This window comes from Mus musculus, chromosome 4, assembly GCF_000001635.26.
Source record: "Mus musculus strain C57BL/6J chromosome 4, GRCm38.p6 C57BL/6J".
Classification (NCBI taxonomy): Eukaryota; Metazoa; Chordata; class Mammalia; order Rodentia; family Muridae; genus Mus; species Mus musculus.
In genome coordinates, this window is record NC_000070.6 from 76236640 (window position 1) to 76256186 (window position 19547).

The following is a 19547-nucleotide window of genomic DNA, read 5'->3' on the forward strand; positions in this document are numbered from 1 at the left end:
TACTTTTTATTACCCTCTTCAATAAAACATTTTAAACACAAAGGCCTATGCCTGGTGTTGTTTTCACATGTTTGCTTTATAAGTATTTTGCTTGTTTGTATTTCTGTCTTGTGGGGTTTTTGTGTGTTTCTTGCATTTCTGTGGGTTTTGTTTGTTTGTTTTTCTCTCTCTTCTTAAAGGAAAGCACCAGGGAGGAATTGGGGAAGAGGAAAAAGTTTAAAATATACTCTACTAAATTTTTTTCTCAAGTAAAAAATAAAATGTTAAGAATACTGGCCTGTATTATATCACTTAATTTAGTGTGTCAGTGTGGCTGTTAATTCATAAGTTGTGTGTGTGTGTGTGTGTGTGCGCCCATGCTCGAAATATAGGAGTGAGGTATATGCATGTATAGGCAAAGGTACATGACTCAGAGGCCTGTTGTAGAGAGTTGTCACTCTCTACCTTATTCCCTCAATGCAGGGTATCTCACTGAACTTGGACGTAAGTTGCTGGCCAGGAAGCTCCTGTCTCCACTCTCAGGGCACCTGGTTTTTTACCTAAGGGCTGGTATCTGCACTCAAGTGCTCCTGTTTATATGGGCAGTGTTCTTACCCACTGAGCCATGTCTCCAGCCTCTCATTGGTTTTTAATGGGATAAAATAAGTTGCTTGCTCTTCTAAGGAAAAATGTAATTAGGACTCTGATAATTAAGCCTGAGATAAGGTATTTGGTATATCTGTGCCCCAAATCCCAATAAATTATGCATGCATAACTTTTAAAGCTGCATCTTAATTAGTATCTTAAAATAAAACTAATTTTGAAGCCCATGATATTGAAGTTTTAAAAAATCATCCCAATTTTATTAGTGAAAGGTAGCTAAATATTCAGCTTTAAAGTATAAACATTATTTAAAACTCACATGGATTGTTGTTCTGGAGTAAATTCCCTTGCAAATTCCAATTCACAGAGATGGTCTCTGTTAACTCCATCATATTGCTCCCCATTGACACAGATAAATCACCTAAGCCAGTTGTCTTATGAGACATTCCATTCCAGTTTGAGCTAGTGTGTCCCTCTCTGATGGCTTAGTTTGGATAACTTGTATAGTTCCCGGACTGCATAGATATTTCTTCAAATATTCTTTATGGGGTTGCTTTGAACGAGGTTAACTTGTAATTCAGGACACAAAGTAAAATAGATTGCTCTCCCTTTTGTTGGGGTAGCACTAAATAAAAATGGGTAAGCATTCCACAAATGAGAAAGAACTCCTTCTGCCTAGAGCTTGCAAACCAGAACACTAGCTTTTCCTACTCACACATCACCTGAAGCATCTGCTTTTCCTGGGCTTTGGGCCTGCTGGCTATGGGACTAGAAACATACCACCCAGCCTCTTGGGTGCCCAGCTTGCCAACACACCTAGCAGATTGCTGGACTTGTCAGTCTCATTAATCATGTGAGCCAATACCTAACAATTGGGATTTCTGCTGGCAATGCTGCTGGTCATCTTTCTCCGGAATACCCTGACTGATACTCCAGCCCATGTTCTGGACAAGTAGGGAGTCATTTCTTAGACATGTAAGGTCTCTGTGGTTTACAATCTATCACACTTGCTCTGTCTGAGAGGAGGCTATCCTCTGAGCTTTTCCTCTCAAGTCTCCTCTCTCCCATGATGCATCATGTAAATGCATTGTGCATTTTCATCACACTCGTGCTCAACTGTAGGCTTCACTGTCAGAAAAATGTTTCTCTTCCATGATAAAAGCATCAGATAACACCCCCACCAAAGATCTTTGCTGTCTGACCCAGAACAAAAAATCTCAGGCTCTCTAGGTATTATTTTCTGAAACCATAAACAAACTGGCAGATACTATGACACCAAGTTCCTTTTTGACTCAACACTGCCATAATCTTTTTAAGCTAATCATTAGTAAACACTCCTATGGCTTTTAGATGCATCTAAAATCATTAAATATTTTATCTTACTATGAGGTAAGGAGAAGAAAAGTGTTCTTTCTTGAACATAATTACTTATAATGGTATTTACTCACTTTTAAGACATGATACTGGTGAGGAGAAGAACATGATGATGGTTGCGAGGAAGGAGCATGTACCATCCACACAACAGTGCTGATGAGAAGAAATGGCAAGCAAGCAAGGACAGCCCTCAAGTGGCATACACATCACCAGAGAAGAATCTTTTTATCTCTCCTCTTCTCGGAATCTCCCAACACTGTTTAAAGGGGCTCCTTTTTGCCTTCGTGACACGGAATAGAATTTTGTTTTTAGGTCCTAAAGATCAAACTGCTGAAAGTCAGCCGTTCCTCCATAACCTGTCTCTGCCCTCTGCCCCCTCTTTCTTGCAGGGAGGCAGCATTATAAAGGAACACGTTATCATTTTGTTATCAATTTACTCCAAGTGCTTCAACATTTCATAAGCTCTCTCAAATAGTCTTCCCTTAGCACCACAATTGTCAGCAAGTTTGTCCTGTGCTGGCCACCCTTCCTTTTGTTTCAGTCTTTCATAAAAATCCTTTTGTGTGACAGTCAAGCAGCTGTGCTTTGTTCTTTAATGTTCCTAGCCTGGATCCCCAGCCGAGATCACTTTATAACATAAACGGCAAAGTACCATTTTCACAGCAGGGACAACTGTGTTCATCTTCAAAAAGAGGCATTAATAAAATGAGCCTGTAATGAACATGCTAATTCTGCTCGCAGGATAGAGCACAGAGGCACAGGCTTCGCTGCCACCTCCCTGAATGATGGTAAAAGTTGTTCACGTTCCTTTTTCCTTAACAACAGCTATAATGGCTTATTTTTTTTTTGAACAGACATATTATGCAAACATCGCTCTGTGTTTTACAATGCAAGGCTGCCTCGTCTCATCCAAACTGCTCACTGTGTTTTACTATCTCAGTAACAGTCACCTTCGGGGACCGTGCTTTTTCCATCTTGCAAGAACCGACGTCCTGAATGAGGCATGTCACTGAATCAGAGAACAGTAACTGAGAAGGGGTCTGACTGATGGGATCTCCAAGCTAAGGCTTCTCTATACAAGAGGTAAAGAAGAGAAAAAAGGGGGCATAACTGAAAGATCAGGGACAAGGGCAGGTTGAATAAGAACATCATATATTTCTGTCACAGAGTCAGTGTGGCAGCTCAAATGACTACAACCTGGGCATAAATATTCTGCATTGTCTAACACCTAATAGTGCCCATATCCAGTGATATATAAAAAAGTATCACTTACTGAACTGAATTTGTTAAAACGTGTAAATGGAATGCCTTGGATTTGGCATGCTAGCGTATTAGGTGAAGCTGTACTCCATGCATTGCATGAAAAGCTAGTTTTCAGTGAGCAGATGAAGAATGCAAGGCGATGTTTACTGTTTAGCTGCTGTGATGCTGGTATTGCGCAGGCAGTGGTTTGGGGGTAGCACTATTTGTATATGGGCAAATATCTGGACATAATCCACAAAATTTATTTACTAGTTTTGTTACTAGTTTGAATGAGAAGTGTGTATTTTCAGACTGCCTTCCAAAAAAATAATAAGCTCAAGAAACATGTATGATATTTAGTCATGCTTTAAGGAAAAGAATGATTCGATTATTTTAGAACTTCCTTTTAGAGAATGAAAAAAAGGATTCTTGACCCCTTTCCTCCAGCCTTAAAGTACCAGACATTTTTGGATTTTTCAACAGTGAGAAGAGACTTTGCACAGGGTAGTCTCATCTGCCCAGCGGCTGATAACACACATCAGTAGAATGTGCTCTCTCCCAGTTTCATTATATATATTTCTATGTTTCCCTGCAGATATCAGGAAAACCTCACAGGCAATCAAGTCAGGATCCAGAGAACCAATTTCATCTGGGTACAACCTAAGTTGTACTTTCTGGTCCCTGGCATGAACCAACCTACAAGTCTAATATTTAATCCATTGTCCTCCCCAGTACCCCACAGTGGATAAGCCTCAGACTTCACTAAGCTCTTAGTGGTCCCTGCAGCCTTCCCTTGCAGCCCGCTCTGGAGGCATTATATGTATCTAGCAATCATGCAAAGCTTCTTATTAATAAACTAGACAACTAGTGCCAGCACGTGCTTGTGCTTATAAAACAACAAAAATGGAAGGCAATAATAATAATAATAATAATGATGATAATAAATAATAGAACCTGAACGACCACATTCATACTGCGTGGTCCCCTCTAGGCCCCACTTACTGAAGGATATATGCTTAACTGTCCAATAACTCATCCCAGGACATGGTCAGCCTTGGGACTTAAGGTGTCTGTCCTGTGAAAATGGTTTTAAAAGTCAGGTCAATTGGAAAAAAAGCTCTTGAGGGAAAATGTCCCCGAAATGCTCCTTCGGTGCACATGGGTGGTCAGGGTATTATAGTAATGTCTTCTGCATTTAGCCACACAGGTCAGACATTTGAATATCCAATTACTTAGGTGCTTTCTGGAGCCTGTTTGAAATAAATGAGTGCTCTCCATCCATCCTACTTAGACAAAAGCCATCATGACAGTTGGCACATTTTTGGCATTTGTCAGCAAAGTGGGAAGGAAATAAATGACCCATGTAGCTGAAACAGGCCTGTGATGAGGGCCACTGGACAGCAAGGGTAAAGTGGTCTCCATATCCTACAGCGTGAGAATGCTTGAATATCTGCCAATGCGATTCACAAGAGAAAGTAAACTCAAGCCGATAAGAAGGCTCATTAGCTCAAACACAGACACAGTCCCCTCCCTAACTCTTCACATTCTAAGCCCATAAACACCAGTTTATTGCTGGCCTATTACTAAGAGACTGTGAGCAATAGAAAGAATTATCAGCATGTAGAAAAGATAAAGAGGTGACTCTGAAAAACAAAGATGATTACACCCACAATTAACTCATGAAATGGCAATGGAAAGAATGCTAAGGTTGGGGCCATTCTACTTTTCCACATTTCAATGTCACCTTTGAGTTTTTTCATGAAACACTTTCAGAACAGCTAAATACAGGTATCTCAGAATAGAAGGTTAAGTATCTTACTAGAAGCATGTGTTTTCATTCAAATGAATAGCATATGCCTAATAGTCATGTAGAAAGTCAAGATCATATTGGAGTTGTAAAATGCATTTGTTTACACAGTGATGAACTATTTAAAGCAGAGTAGACAAGGGTCCAGCCAGCCAGGAAACAGGAAAGTATAAATCCCTGTGAATTTCTAAGGAAAATTATAATTTCTGCAAACATTTTGTTAATATCTTCATGAAATAAGTAAAGATAAAGACAAGTAAATGACATATATTATTTCCTTTGCAGAAACTCAAAGAACTTAGTGATTTTTTTAAAAAAAAGTTTCTAATTCATTTTATTTCACCTTTTTGTAATACACTTTCTATAAACTAGAAGAATCAATTGATTGTTCAAAATTTAAAAGAATATCACAGATGAGTCTGAGATTTTCTCAGGTATGGATGTGTAAAGACTCAGTTTAGCTCCCAGCCTGGATACATTACAAATACACACATGTAGATTCAAATATATCTAGATGGTTCATAGCAGAAGTATACCATCTATAAACATGGATGAGCACTTCATTATAATTTTACATCTGAATTCCAAAAACTGTCTACATTTTATTTTAGTAGATATTACAGCTGCCTGGTAGATTTTATTCCTCCTTTTATCTTTGCAAATGTTTTAAATACTTTTTAAAGTTTAAAATACATTTTATGTCATCCATTATGAGCCCAAAGACTTAGGATTTAAACCCTCAATGTCTGAGCTTCATCATGGATTGAATTGGCTGCAATTCTTTAGAATTTGAGGTTCTGAATCCTTCTGGTTCTGAAAGAATGCATTTATGGGTTAATCTGCAGTGGGCATGTTTTCTGCAGTATAGGGGCTTTCATGATCCTTTGTTCCTTAGTTTGGGACTCTATTTTCAATGGAGCTTTTGGGCTATACTTCTGGGCTCTGAGAACAGCAGCAAAGGAATGTGGCCAGAAGCCTCACTTTTACCGGGAGCTGATGTGCCTTCATACTAGACCTGAATTTTCACACGCATACATCCTGACGGAGCCTTGAAACTCTAGGGCTGAACTCCAAAACCCTTGCAGTTCTCACCCTGGCATCTATCTTTATAAAGTTCTATTCTCTGAGTCTCTCTATCCTTACAACATTTGGAGTTTTCTTTTACTAGTTTAAATTCTTCTCAAATTTTGTCAAAATTGTATAAAGAAAAATTGTCTTATTGTAAGTTTTGCAAACAATTCTGAAGCATAAAACAAGAAAACAGTAGAATAGAGAAAGAGATAAAGATGCACAGAACATTACCATAGTAATTTTATCTGCTAGCTTCTCAGTTAGGTTATGCTTCTATCTCTACTAAGGAATCAGGACTAGAAATAGAGCAAGGGGGGCATATTTTATACCACAGCACTGGCATGGTATGGGAACTCTACAAAACAGGCACCTGCAGTCCATGACATGCTTAACAGGCTGCAGAAGCAACACAAAGAAAGAGAAAGGCATCCGTCATATCATTTTATTCATCAATGGGTACCAGTTCAAAAAAACACCTGAATAAGATAATTACTTTTGGCATAAAATTTTCTTTCTTTCTTTTTAACCAATCATTTTAGGAAAGGAAGCTTCTTGAATTTTGTAGCCATCAGGAGGAATAAAAAAAAAAGCAGTATCAGGAATCAAGAACAAATCTAGACAGAAGTGATGCTAACAGTGGAGAGAGCCATACATTTTCCTGTCTAGATAGCCTTACCAAAATCAAAATGGCATCTGGCATTTAAAAGCAAAACTTCTTTTCATTGTTATTTTCTTTTCTTGATTAACATTCCTTCAAAAACCAAGAAGACACCCATGGTTTGATCAACATTTGGCACATTCCAACATTGTATAGAAGTTCTTTCCTCATGTGATCATACCACAACCCTGCTCACTGAACAGCCCCATAAAAGAGCACTTGACAGACAGAACTGCAGCCATGATACAACAACCATAACTTGAGCACTTACCACGTAAAACTGTGAGTCTTGTGGACACACTGATTTCTCCCACATTATTCGAGGCCACACATTCATAAATGGCCTCATCCCGTGGAGTCCTTAAGGGCTGTATTCTGAGTACTGATCCAGATCCATCGTCAAATTCTATTACCTATTAGAGGAAACAATAGCTGTCACAGGTGTTGTTACAATCGTCTACCTCTCAGCTAAACTTCTCAGCACAGGAGTGAGCCAGCCATTAGGCGCTGACTAGACTAGGCATCATTCTGAGAGAGCACTGAATTCTAATAAAGTGGGACAGGAGAACACTTGATCGAATGTATATACTTTGTACCAAACAAAAAAAGAAAGACTTAAAACTACCAATAGACAAGGATAGATTTCTTGTCCCTACCAAAACCCTCCATGATCCTCTCATTAACATATCTTAAGCTTAGTAATTACAAGCACACCACAGCTTGGAGGGATAAACTTCCGTTACTCACTTTGGCAACAGATGTGCTTACATGGATCCGTTTAGAGCATAATGCTTGTCACCACAAATATTTCTGTCCGTTTAAAGGGTCTAGTTCTTAACTATATATATGATCAAACCCCAAAGAGGAGCTGCATAAATCTAATACTTAGGCAGCCAACAAGTGAGCCAACCCAAAGCCTGGCAGCCTGCATTAATTTTGCCATAAATCATTCCATTTCTTTGTTCCAGCTGAACATTTTCTGCCTTTTTATGGCCTTCTTCCCATGAGATGGAGGCTTGTCTCACCAGGCCAAACATCAGTGTGCTAAGCACCAACCCTGAATTCGCTGTCATTGTGAGCTCCACTGTGAAAGGGAAGAGGAACACTGGTACTAACAGCAGGGAAGAGAACCAGCATAAAGTCTGCGACCCACAGTGGTGGTGGGAGGCATGGACAGCAGTCAGGAGCAACATGGCTCCATCCCATGATGTCTTCCTGCAGCTGCTGACTGGGACGCTGTGCTCTTGCAGTGTGTCCATGTCCCTCGACTGTGAATGACCTGAGACTTTCTACCCAATCCAGTTGTGAGGAGCTTAATCCCCGTGTCTGTGTGCATGTATTACCATACAGATAATGGCGATTACATGTTTTAATTGTATTCACTTTAGCTCCTTTATGTGTTCCACTTTAACTGTAAATTCAGAAACACTCAAAATGTTCCATTTCTCAAAACACCACTATGTATTTTCAACTCGATTAAACACACATCTAAAAGGAATCTAAGAGATACAAGTCCCAGTTATTAGAATCTTTCTTAAATAATCCACAATTTTATAAAAAAATACTTGAGTATACCACAGTTTAATATAGAAAATGTATGCACATAATTAATGTAAATTTAAATTTACATTAATTTTACACTAATTATCATTATATATTTATAAACTTTAACTATTTTGTATATTGAAACATTTTTATGTTGTCATGCATTAAAAGCCAGTGCTCTAATTTCCACTTTGAAAGCAATCAATGCATGCTTTCTATGTGCCAAACACCATACTTGGCATTGACAGAAACAGCAGCAAAACATTCTCTCTCTCTCTCTCTCTTTCTCTCTCGTGTGTGTGTGTGTGTAGACACACTACAAATTTGGTTAAGGTTTTTTTCAGCCCAAGACTTGAGATCACTTCACATAGTTGCTTTACATAAAATAATTTTCCCTGAATTTGTTATTTTTGGTTTTGTTTTCTGAATTTGTTTATATGATTCTCATTAGCAAGTATGTACAAAGAAGATCTTATGCTTTGAACCATGTGGTCCTATCATTTATTTTAATAAGATTTATTTAGAAGGTCACTGTCAACAGAAAGCATATCAAAGAGCTCTTGGGGAGAAAAAAAAACTTTTAACTTAAAAGGGAAAAAAGTTCATATATGCCAAATTCTCACAAATAACATGTTAGTTTGTGTATTGAGTAGAAAGTTTCTTGAAAAGTTCAAACCAATGTATCTTAAATTCAAACATGCAAAAATAAAAAAATTTATCTCTAAGTTTGTAATATTATAAGTTATAACTTGAAGTTCAAATTTTAAACTTCACTGCTATTTCTAATCAGAATTCTTCTAAACATGAGCCTGCGCTGAACACTCCGAACAATGATTATACAGTATTCTGAGTTTTAGTTGTGATATTACTGTTCATCAGAGATTATAATCAATTTTCCCAACTGTGAACTAGGGCATGAAATCTATTAGGAAATCAGGCAAAACGGAAGAGAGATTTTATAATTTGGGTAGCTCAGGAGTCTTGGTGTCCCCTACAAATCAGTACACTCTGGGCATCTTCATTTACGAGTGTGGCGTGCTTTGGAATGAACAGGTTTCTCAACCACACACTTCCTCCCAATACTGAAATGACAGCATCATTGTGTACTTTTTCCTGAAAGAAGACAGAAAGTCTCCACTAGATTCCCTGAATAATTACTCTGGCCTGTCTCTTTTACATGGTACTTTATGCTAAAGCACAAAAGAGACTTTCTTATTATAGTCCATAGGGTTAGTGAAGTTGAGTCTTGATATTTTAATCCACCCTCCTCTCTTGACTTGCTAACAGAGACCGAAATCCCCTTCCAGGAAAAAATTCTGAATTTAAGGTATAGGATTGGATATAATTGATCCCATTTTCAACAACAAAGTTTAGAATCTGCTGTAAACAAATGGGCACTGTTTACCCATCCATACATTGTGTTCAGATCTAACCATGCCCCTCAGTAGCACTGAGGAGGATAAAAACTTCTAGAAAGATGTACATGTTTCATCTGTCCTTTGGAGTTGGAAAAACGAGGATATGGGATTATACCTTGCAATCTTAAGAGGAAGCAGTCTGAAGATGAGTCTAGCAGACATGTCTAAGACCCCATTATGCCCCTTACTTACAACAGAAACCAGAATCTCAGACATGCAATTAAAAAAAAAAATCCCCAGACCCTAGTTAAGTCCTTATGCAATGACCACATTCTCTATCCTCGAAAGACATTGGATTACAGTGCTCATTGCAGGTAAGATAACTGTCATAACTCAGTGCTTATGACACCTCAAAGCAGAGCAGAGAGAGAATAGATGCATCCTTCCCCAGAGAAACAGAACAATGGACCTAATACCTCAAATCTCTGGTTGCTGACTTTCTTTCCTTTTTTGTTCCAGACAATTTTAGGTCTTGGGTCTCCTGTAGCTTGACAAATGAATGATGCAACTCCTCCAGAGACCCCTGTCTGATCAACCGGAGTTCGTGTAAACCTGGGGGGTGCTGAAATAAGAAGAAATAAACATAACAATTAGCAGCTATATTGAAGCAGATTATGACCCGACTCCACCTCTCCCCTCCCAGGACACAGTCTTATCCACAGCATCAACTTGCAAAGGTTAAAAAAAACCCCATGGCAACCACCTTCTGCTTTGGAGGGTAATTTTGTGGTCAAGGACTGTTATCTCTTAGTGCTTTCATTGCTAAAACCTGAATTAAGGCAGAGATCCAATAACATCCAAAAAGCAACATCACACATTAATTTTTATTACCAGTATTTAAAAATCCAATTTGTCCACGGTAGCGAAAAGCTCATCAATCAAAGTGAGTAAAATTCCAGCACTTTGCTTTGATGTCACTATCAGGATGTTGCCAGAAAGCAGCACTGCCACAGTTAGGCTATTAAAATTAGTGACATTTAAGGGATGTTCTAGGAAATTTTAAAGAGACAAGAAATATAGCCTGGAATTAGAAGGCACAGCAGGAAGCAGGAAGGGGGAAAGGACACTGGGGCAGTCACACATTGTCTTGTAATGTAGATCCTCCTCATTTTGTGAAAAGGAACCCATAGAAGCTTCCCAAGTCACAGGGAAAGAGTGTTTATTAGAAGACATCAACTTATGGTTACTTAAGAAGAAAGAATGGAATGGAAAATGAAATTTTCTAGAGTCTCCATCTCAGTTGATTCTTCGAGCAGTAGTATCCCTTTCCTCTCTGAAAACACTTCTTTCCTATGTTATATTTTCAAATCTAAAAATCAGTCCCAGGGTGATGACATAAGATGTAGTCAAATATGATGAGTATTTATATATAAAATATTTATTGAGTAGTCTGATTAGTAGAAGAACATAGGCAGCATAAATATAAGTAAAACAAACACTAATAATATAAATGTTTATGTTAAAATGAATTACAATATGATTAGGAAATAGTACATATAAGATGGAACTATTTAACCTATGATATAAAAAACACTGATGAATCAATGAAAAAGTATAAAAATGTAATGCAGAATTCTGAGGGACATCTGATAAGAAAACACTTAAATTGTGCACAATATGTGAAAACATTAACGACGGTAGCTTGTAAAGTAGTGTTTTAGTTGCTTTTTAAATGGTTCTGTTTTCATCTGTGGATATATAATGTCTGTTTGTATGAATACATATGTGCAGTGATCTGAAGAGGCCTGAACAGGGCATCAGATCCCCTGGAGCTAGAGTTGCAGGTTATGGGCTTCTTAGGCATGGACTGGTCATGGTGCAAGAGCTTTTGACTGGTGAGCCACCTCGCCTTTCTCCATATTTAAGATTTGTTATTGTTATATTTGAAAAAATATTTTCATGTCAAGACCATTTTACTTTTCCATTTTCCTTTCTTTTCTTTTAATGGCTGTACAGATTTTATCACCTACAGTTCTTTAGTGTTATCCCTGACAACAGGTGTAACTACTTCTAGTTAATATTTAAATATAATGTTCAAACTCCAGGACAGAAATTAGCAGAATTATATCTTTTTTGTTCTTTGCTGTCATGAAACATTGTCCCCCATCATGTTTTCATCTGATGCCTTACAATACCCATAACATGTTCTAACCCAGTTTGATTTCTTGGCAGATTGAAAAACCAGATAATCGCAAACCTCCTGTTCTTTGACAAATGATAATGACAGACAGGTAGGTAGGCAGGCAGGTAGGCAGGTAGGTAGATGATAGATAGATAGATAGATAGATAGATAGATAGATAGATAGATAGATAGATAGATAGACAGAGACAAAGACTCAGAGACAAAAGGGAAATCATATAGCTTTACTGTTTCTTCACTGTCAAGACATGAGAGAGAGACAAATTATTTTGCAAATATAATTCCAGCTTTGCAGGTTCCTATCTAATTTTATGATTACATAAATGGGGGAGCTCAAGACAAATGAAAGAGAGGCATCTTTATAATCTCATCATAGGAAGGAGCTCCTCTTCTCATTAGCAAATTCAGCTTTTTGATGGAAACACAAAAGCCTGGGGCATGTTTATGTTAAGAAAAATTAGGAGTACAAGTGGGCTCTACCAGCCCTGTTCAATACCACACACTATAGCATCCATGGATAGAAATATAAATGAGATAATTATAATAAGCAGTGAGAAATACTTTAAAAAGATTTGAAATTGACTAGTAGTGAAAAGGATTAAAAAACTAATTAAAAAAAACTAAAGAATTATCATAGTATATCATTATTTTCCTGAAAACAAACCCTGCATTACAAGTTTTCTTATTTCTCTTTCTATCATTTCAAGAGAAGTAAATTGATAAAAAAAAATTGCCCTTTGTCAGTACTGAATAAAAATAAATTTATAAAAATAAAACCAATCTCATCTACAAAACATGACTAGTAATGAAAGAAAATTCCTCGTAAGCATCTCTGGGAAACAAAGCCCCCAATTGTCACAATACTGTTAATTCTGAGTCCTTTAATTTCCTTTCTATATTCTAAAATTGATCAACCTGAATTAAAATCTGTTTAAATTGCCATTTAAATTGTATTAAAATTTCTTGCAAGGTTGTAGAAAATATGAAGGGCCAATGGATGAGACGACTGTGCACATACCCATTATGTATTTAATAACCCTAAAGCACTTGCTGGTTCCCCTGTACTAGGGAAGACTTTGTAAGACATACTGTTCTGTTTCTATTCCCAAAGAAGGAGGGGGAATTTATAGATTTTGAAAAATCTGCAAGAAATAGTTGCCATGCAATAAAAGGCTACGTCCGCCCAGAATTTCCAAACCATAAAAGGAATAAATATCATTGTTTTCTGAAGGATATCAATATATATTTTTGATAATTTTTTAGTACACATGTATGTTGTGTAAATGATTTTCTGGCTGGACCAATTCTAAGACTGGTGCTGCCAATTCTAGGCAGATAGACACTGGAAGATATGTAATAGAGGGCTAAATTCCATAACTCCTGTAATGCTAGGGAAAGGTGAATAATTTCATCTTAGGAGGCATAAGAACATGAATCAGAAATTTCCAATCTACACTGGCAAAAGATGAAAAGATCTAGATGAACACTCTATCATATTTTGGTGTGCATGCTTCCCAAATATTGGTCATGCTCTTTAGAATCATTCCTTCTTTAGAAGGAAAGAGAAGTATACAATTAAAAATTTAATACAATGCTTGACTAAAACCCCACAAACAGGGATATCACAAAAGAACACATCACAGATGAGGACAAAACAAACAAGTGCATCAACAGTGCTGCATAATGAACATTTTTTTGATGAAATGCGACACTTCTCCTGAAGATAAGAAGCAAAAGAAATGCAAGAGTATAGAGGGAAACAGTAATGAAGAAATATTCAGTTACCAGTACATTGAGCCGTGGTCTTCCAGTCCTAATTCAGCTAGCTGGGTGTTGTTGCTACTTACACATAGTCACTAAGGTTGTACTTTGAGTGATATATTTCTATTCAAGCTGTTTTTGATAAGTGAGAATGTATATGTATATATGTATGTATGTATGTGTGTGAGTGTGCGTATGTCTCTCTCTGTGTGTGTATGTGTATGTGTATAAAATGATAGGAACTACAGAGCTCAAATTACTGTTCAACACAGAAAGTCTATGTTCCAAATGCAAGACATGGAAGCTACAAACACACATAGGAATAAGAAGACGGGCTTTAAACGAGGAAAATACCTAATAAAAAAATTTTTAAAAAAAGGAAGATGGGCTTAGTAAATACTATGAAATATGTTGACCATAATACCTAGCTATATTCATTCACTGTACAACCTCATAATACATTCACGATGCACATAGAAGCTCTAAGTTTACTACAGTAGACTGTCATTTACTATGGTAGCAGAGGATGAGCCAAAGGCTGCCAATTGAGTTTTACATGATACAACTGAATTCTGATACTATACTGTGTTTTAAGTTGCTGGCTTTCCAAGGGCAAGTTAGTTCATACAAAGTACTCTTATGGCGATAAGTTTATAGGAGTGAACTAATTAAGACTAGTAAACTCTCTTGGCCATCCTGAATCACATGAGCTACTGAGGACAAAGTTATTTCTGTAGGACAATTTGTTAAGTAGAGCCAGACATTCACAAGACAAAACCATTGATGAAAAACCAGAATCTATAGAAAAGCAGTATTGGGGAAATTCTTACATTTTAAGATGACTCAGGTTTGATATAATTTGGTTGGTCAACTAAGACGGCTTTAAATTAGAATCACAGAGAGAACACAGTATAAAGCGAAAGGAGAAATGAGGTGTCATTTGTCTAATTTAACTCTAATTAATATGACGTTTCTGTGGACATCAAGGAAACATGTCTCACAAGGAAAAACACTAAGCAGCATGTAACTAATTGGCTTCATTTCTTTTCACTGATTATCATTTCCTTAAATAGAGAGTTTTGATTTTAAAGGAATATTAGTCATAACATTGTACTCAAGATCTTAAAATGAGAAGGCTAATAATCTTGAGGGATACAAAAGGAGAGGGGGGAATGTTCAGTAGGAAGATGAAGGCAGCCTATGTTTAGGAACCTGCTTTCTCCCTTATGGAACACCTTCAAGTTGAGCTATCTCAGACCTGTCCCTGCCAATGTCAAGGCAAGGACTCTGAAAAATAGATCAGAAACAGCATACCTGAAACAACTTGGTTGAAAATAAAAGAGCACAAGAGGGAGTTCAAGAATGTTCAAAGATCATTACAGCTTTACCATGTTGTATAGCCAGAGGATAGCCTAGAACCACAGAAGGAAACGCAAAGAGTGGCCAGAGCTCGTGTGCATGCTGTTATGATAAGTTTGATTTCGACTGGGCCTGTGTACAGTGGGGAGACAGTGACAACACCTTCTGGGCACATGATGAAAGAGTAAGGTCCCAAGTGTATCTGAGGAGGATAGAGCCCATGGCTCAGCTGTCATCTGCATGGTTTTCCCAATATGTGTCCTATAAACTGTGGATAATGTAGAGGTACCTCACTTGTCACATAGTTACATTAGATCTGAACAGGGCCTTCCTATCCAATCCTGTCTCTTCCAACTCAAACAGACTATTTATGACTTGTTTATCCCATTTCCATGTTAATACAACTAACTAAACAACCTCTTATCTTTATATTTTGATTTACAAGACAGAACATTTCAGAATTGATTAAAGAATAATTATTCTTTATAACTTGCATGCACTAGACAATTTTTTTTGCAATCTTATATGCAGAGTGTACACTTCCTACAAAATGGAATTTTGAGACATACCATATAAACTGACAGAAAGCTTTAAAGAAGTGGTTCTTAACCAGTGGTTCATGACCCCTTTGTGGGGGAATCCAAAGACCCATTCATAAGGGTCATATATCACATACCCTGCATATCAAATATTCACATTGCAATTCATAAGAGTAGCAAAATTACAGTTATGGAGTAGCAATGAAAATAATTTTATAGTTGGGGTCACTAAAACATGAAAAACTGTATTAAACAGTCTTAGCCTTAGGAAGGTTGAGAGCCAATGCTTATTAATACAGATATTTGGAGCAGAAATAGGAAGAGAAAGAAGGATCAAAAGAAAGCAATGGGGACTTACTGACCTGAAGAGACTTCGACTATCTACTCTAACTGTTAGGCTTTGTTTTACTATACCAAATTGGAAGACAGAAAGTTACCGATATTGCACAGGCAATATACAATTCTCATTTTGTTGTAATTTTAAAAGTGTATTCAACTATTTTAACTACAAAGGACATAGTGCTGATATTCCACAGGATTAAGTCATTTGTGCTATTAGAGCAGTTATAGCTCACTAAGAAAATCCACCAGGAAAATGCTCTCTCAGAATGTTCTGCTATAGTGTGACACAATTCTAGGAGGAAAATAGATCAGGGGTGAGGTAACCAATCATGAGCCATGGCCAAAAGAGAAAAATCCCAAAGTTCATTCAAATGTTACCTGGATTCCAAGTTCAGCAGAGTTGACTATTGGCATTAATCTATATATATGATCAATATTTGCTCATGAAAAGAACCAACCAAGTGACATGTTAAGGTTCTTGCTACTACTTCATACCCACTGATACACCTGCATAAACCATTGATTTTATTAAGGCTTCAACTATAAATTCTTTGTGGATGACTACTGGAGTGTGCTCACATTTTAAAGACAGATGCCTCTGTACAGCTACCACTCTATTAGCTGATAAGAGTTAGTATATGCACTGGTGGACAGGAAAAACACTAGGAAGAAAAAGATAATGGGAAAGAAAGAAGTCAGGAAATGAAATCTGACTTTATAAAACATACATTCCACTTATTCCACTTAAAGTATGCTCTCAATGTCTGGTTTCATTTCTAATACTTGTAATATTATTGTCTAACATTTCAAAGGTGGCACATGAAAGGACACTATGTCATATACCAAGTATTCATCATACCACATGGACACTTCTGTGTGAGGGACTTCATGTCCCAGAGGCTCACCCCTTGAGACTCATCTCACCTTTTTACCTAATTGTCCCATGACCAACTCAGGCCACATAATACACCTCTAACAGTCTCTAGATTCTGCTTTCGGACTCAAGAAGAATGGCATTGCTTTCTTTCTATAATGGACCTTAGAATTACATGGGAGCCACAGAGGAAAAATGTACAGTTGTGTGGTGCACTATCCATAAGTCCATAAAAAGAGAAATTCTGTTTGGGGGAGGCAAACAATCTATCAAGAATTGACATATTTGCTTAGTACTGAGTGAGGCTGGTTGACACTCCCCAGCCTTCAGGTTTTCGTATCTTCAATCAATATTACAATATTGCCCTGAAGTCTTTTTGTTCTTTTTAATTCTTTACAACTTTTGTTCTAGTGCTTCTACAACAATGTCATATCTATGTATTTTCCACTCACACACTAAAGAAACCCAAGAGCTTATATTTGCCAAATAAATTCAGAAATTGTTTGACTTTCTAGATCTTTCTGAATGGCTGCTAGGCACATTTTCCAATACGTGCCCACTACGGACTATCATGCACTTGGTTTGCATGCACTGATCTATGTTCTTTTCTGGAACAGAACGGATTTTTGTGGTTTCCCCATGTCAAGAATTTTTTTTCACTCACAATAAAATCCCCCCAAACTCTCTCTCTGAATCCCCACTTGAATGAAACCACGAACCTTTAGCCCCTTTATCTCTTTTATCACATGTTCTTTACCTCAATTGAGTCTTGATAGCACATATTTCACTCTAGGTACTATAGAGTCTATGCTTCCTTCTGTACCACATGAGCACTAGCTTGAGAGAAACCTGCAACCTGATCACCTCACAGACCCTACCATGTTCCTTGTACAAATTGTTTTCAGTGGATAATAGAGATAAGAGATACTGGGAATGTCCTATACTTTATGTCAATGAATAATTTTTAGCATTTTCCATCTCATCTAAACAAATTAAATAGCAGCTATGACAGAATTATATTTAAAATACATCTAGATCAATTAAAATTTTAAAACAACAATTTTATTTCATTAAGTATGTAAATAGACTTTTTTAAATTGTCAAAGGATTTCAGTCATTTCTCTTTCAGTATCATAAAAAGACTCTGATAAGCATTCTTAAAATTATTGTCTCATGTTTGTATATAACTGTGATGCTCTTTATTCTTAATGTAAAATTCCAACATATATTATAAATTATTACATATAGGCTGAAAAATAAAAACTTAAAAGCTTTTCACAAATTTTAATAAACTGGGTTTGAAAAATAATGTAAGCATTCACAGTTACATTTTTTAGTGGTCTATTTATCTGAGCCATGATTAATACTAAAAATTATAACTTTATCATTTCCAAACTTTCATGTATTTTAAACTAAGAGGTAGAAGTTGGAGATCAAAAATGAGCTTGAGAAGGGCACTGGCTGATCCACCACCCAAAGAAGAAATTCTTTTAACCCTGGTTTGAACATTTTTTTGTTTAGACATAAAAACGTCATTCCTGGTGATAAAGTCACAAATATCAAGAAAAAAGAAGAGTTTGTTAGAGAAATCTGAATATATAACTGTATAATATAAAATTAATTTTCAGATTAAATGGGTCAAAGTAGGTAGGAATATGTTAGATTTTCAAACTTGTTTCTGAAACTCTTAGGGAGAAAACTTTTCATAGAAATTATATTACAATAATTAATACATTCTGACTTTGTTTTTAGGATTTTCTTTCCATTTTAGTGACTCCCGTGGTCCTGTGTATTTATTTTGCTCTATCAACAAACTATTAAATCAATTTTATCTACATATAAAATAATTGAATTCTTTTAAGTAATATAGGTTATTATTTGTATAAATTTCAAATGTGCTAAATGTTACAATTTGTTAGCTTAGTTTAATTTTTAATGGGTATTACTGGGACTCTCATTGCTTTTAATTAAGCAGCTTTAAGGGAATATTCAGCAAAAATTTAATTCAATTCATCTAAATTTTCCAGTACCCCTGGGAGTTCAGTTGAGTGGCACTCATACCTTCTCCTCAAGAGAAGTTACTTATAAAGTAAATGATGGGATTTCCTTTGAAAAAGATTTAAGAACTAAGTCATCTGTGTAATAGTGTTACAAATAAAAATAGTTTCAGGTAATGATATTACATTTAAAATTGTATAAAAAGACAATCAAGAATGATCTAAAATGTGTTCAATGTGCAGATTGTTTGTCTTGTTTACAGATATAAAAGTATATGCAATAAAGATTTCTCTAAACATCATTTTATATGTGCTAATATCAAGCAAATCTCAGAATGCCAACTTATAAGCTTGCTATGGACACTAAAGGAGCTCATGGATATGAAACATTCTCCACAAAGTCTGCAATGCTCTCAGTAACCAGTGAACACGGATAGATCATCTGCACACTGACCAACCTCACAAGGCAGCACATCATATCTAGTTGGCTTTATGACTCACTGAAAATGTCCACGCGTATGTACACCTCTTCCAGGTTACAGCCTGTGGAAAATGTTTTAGCTACATACCTTCTAGAATTATCTACACAGTTTAACTAGACTAAAATTGGTGTCAGCAAAAATATGGTTGCTTGGCTCCTGGAGGAAATTATCTCCAACACCACTGTCCTTGGCCTTCTACCCCAGCTTCTCTACCAGATCTCTTCAATCCTGGATATCATTTGCAGTTACTTCACATTCCAAAGTCACAAGATAATTGCCAGCTCTGCTGTTTAAAACACTCTACATATAGTATCAGACCTATTCACATTTGTGGATACAAGAGGGCAGGTCTGGCG

At 36.7% G+C, this 19547-nt stretch overlaps 1 protein-coding gene across 51 annotated transcripts in view; it reads right to left on the bottom strand.

Moving 5' to 3' along the window:
• Ptprd (protein tyrosine phosphatase, receptor type, D) overlaps positions 1 to 19547 on the bottom strand; it is a 2270506-nt gene that overhangs the window by 295403 nt on the left and 1955556 nt on the right. For 26 of the 51 annotated variants that reach the window (NR_160919.1, NM_001352630.1, NM_001352628.1 and 23 more), the window contains 2 exons: positions 10114 to 10259; positions 7006 to 7147 (listed from right to left, as the gene is read on the bottom strand). Coding sequence is in view for 49 of the 51 variants with exons in the window: in NM_001352630.1 (NP_001339559.1) it covers positions 7006 to 7147; positions 10114 to 10259 (288 nt within the window). In the remaining 2 variants the exon portion in view is untranslated. Of the gene's footprint in view, positions 1 to 7005; positions 7148 to 10110; positions 10260 to 19547 lie in introns of all 51 variants that reach the window. The other 25 variants (XR_003954893.1, XM_017320046.2, XM_030253324.1 and 22 more) reach the window with 1 other exon arrangement.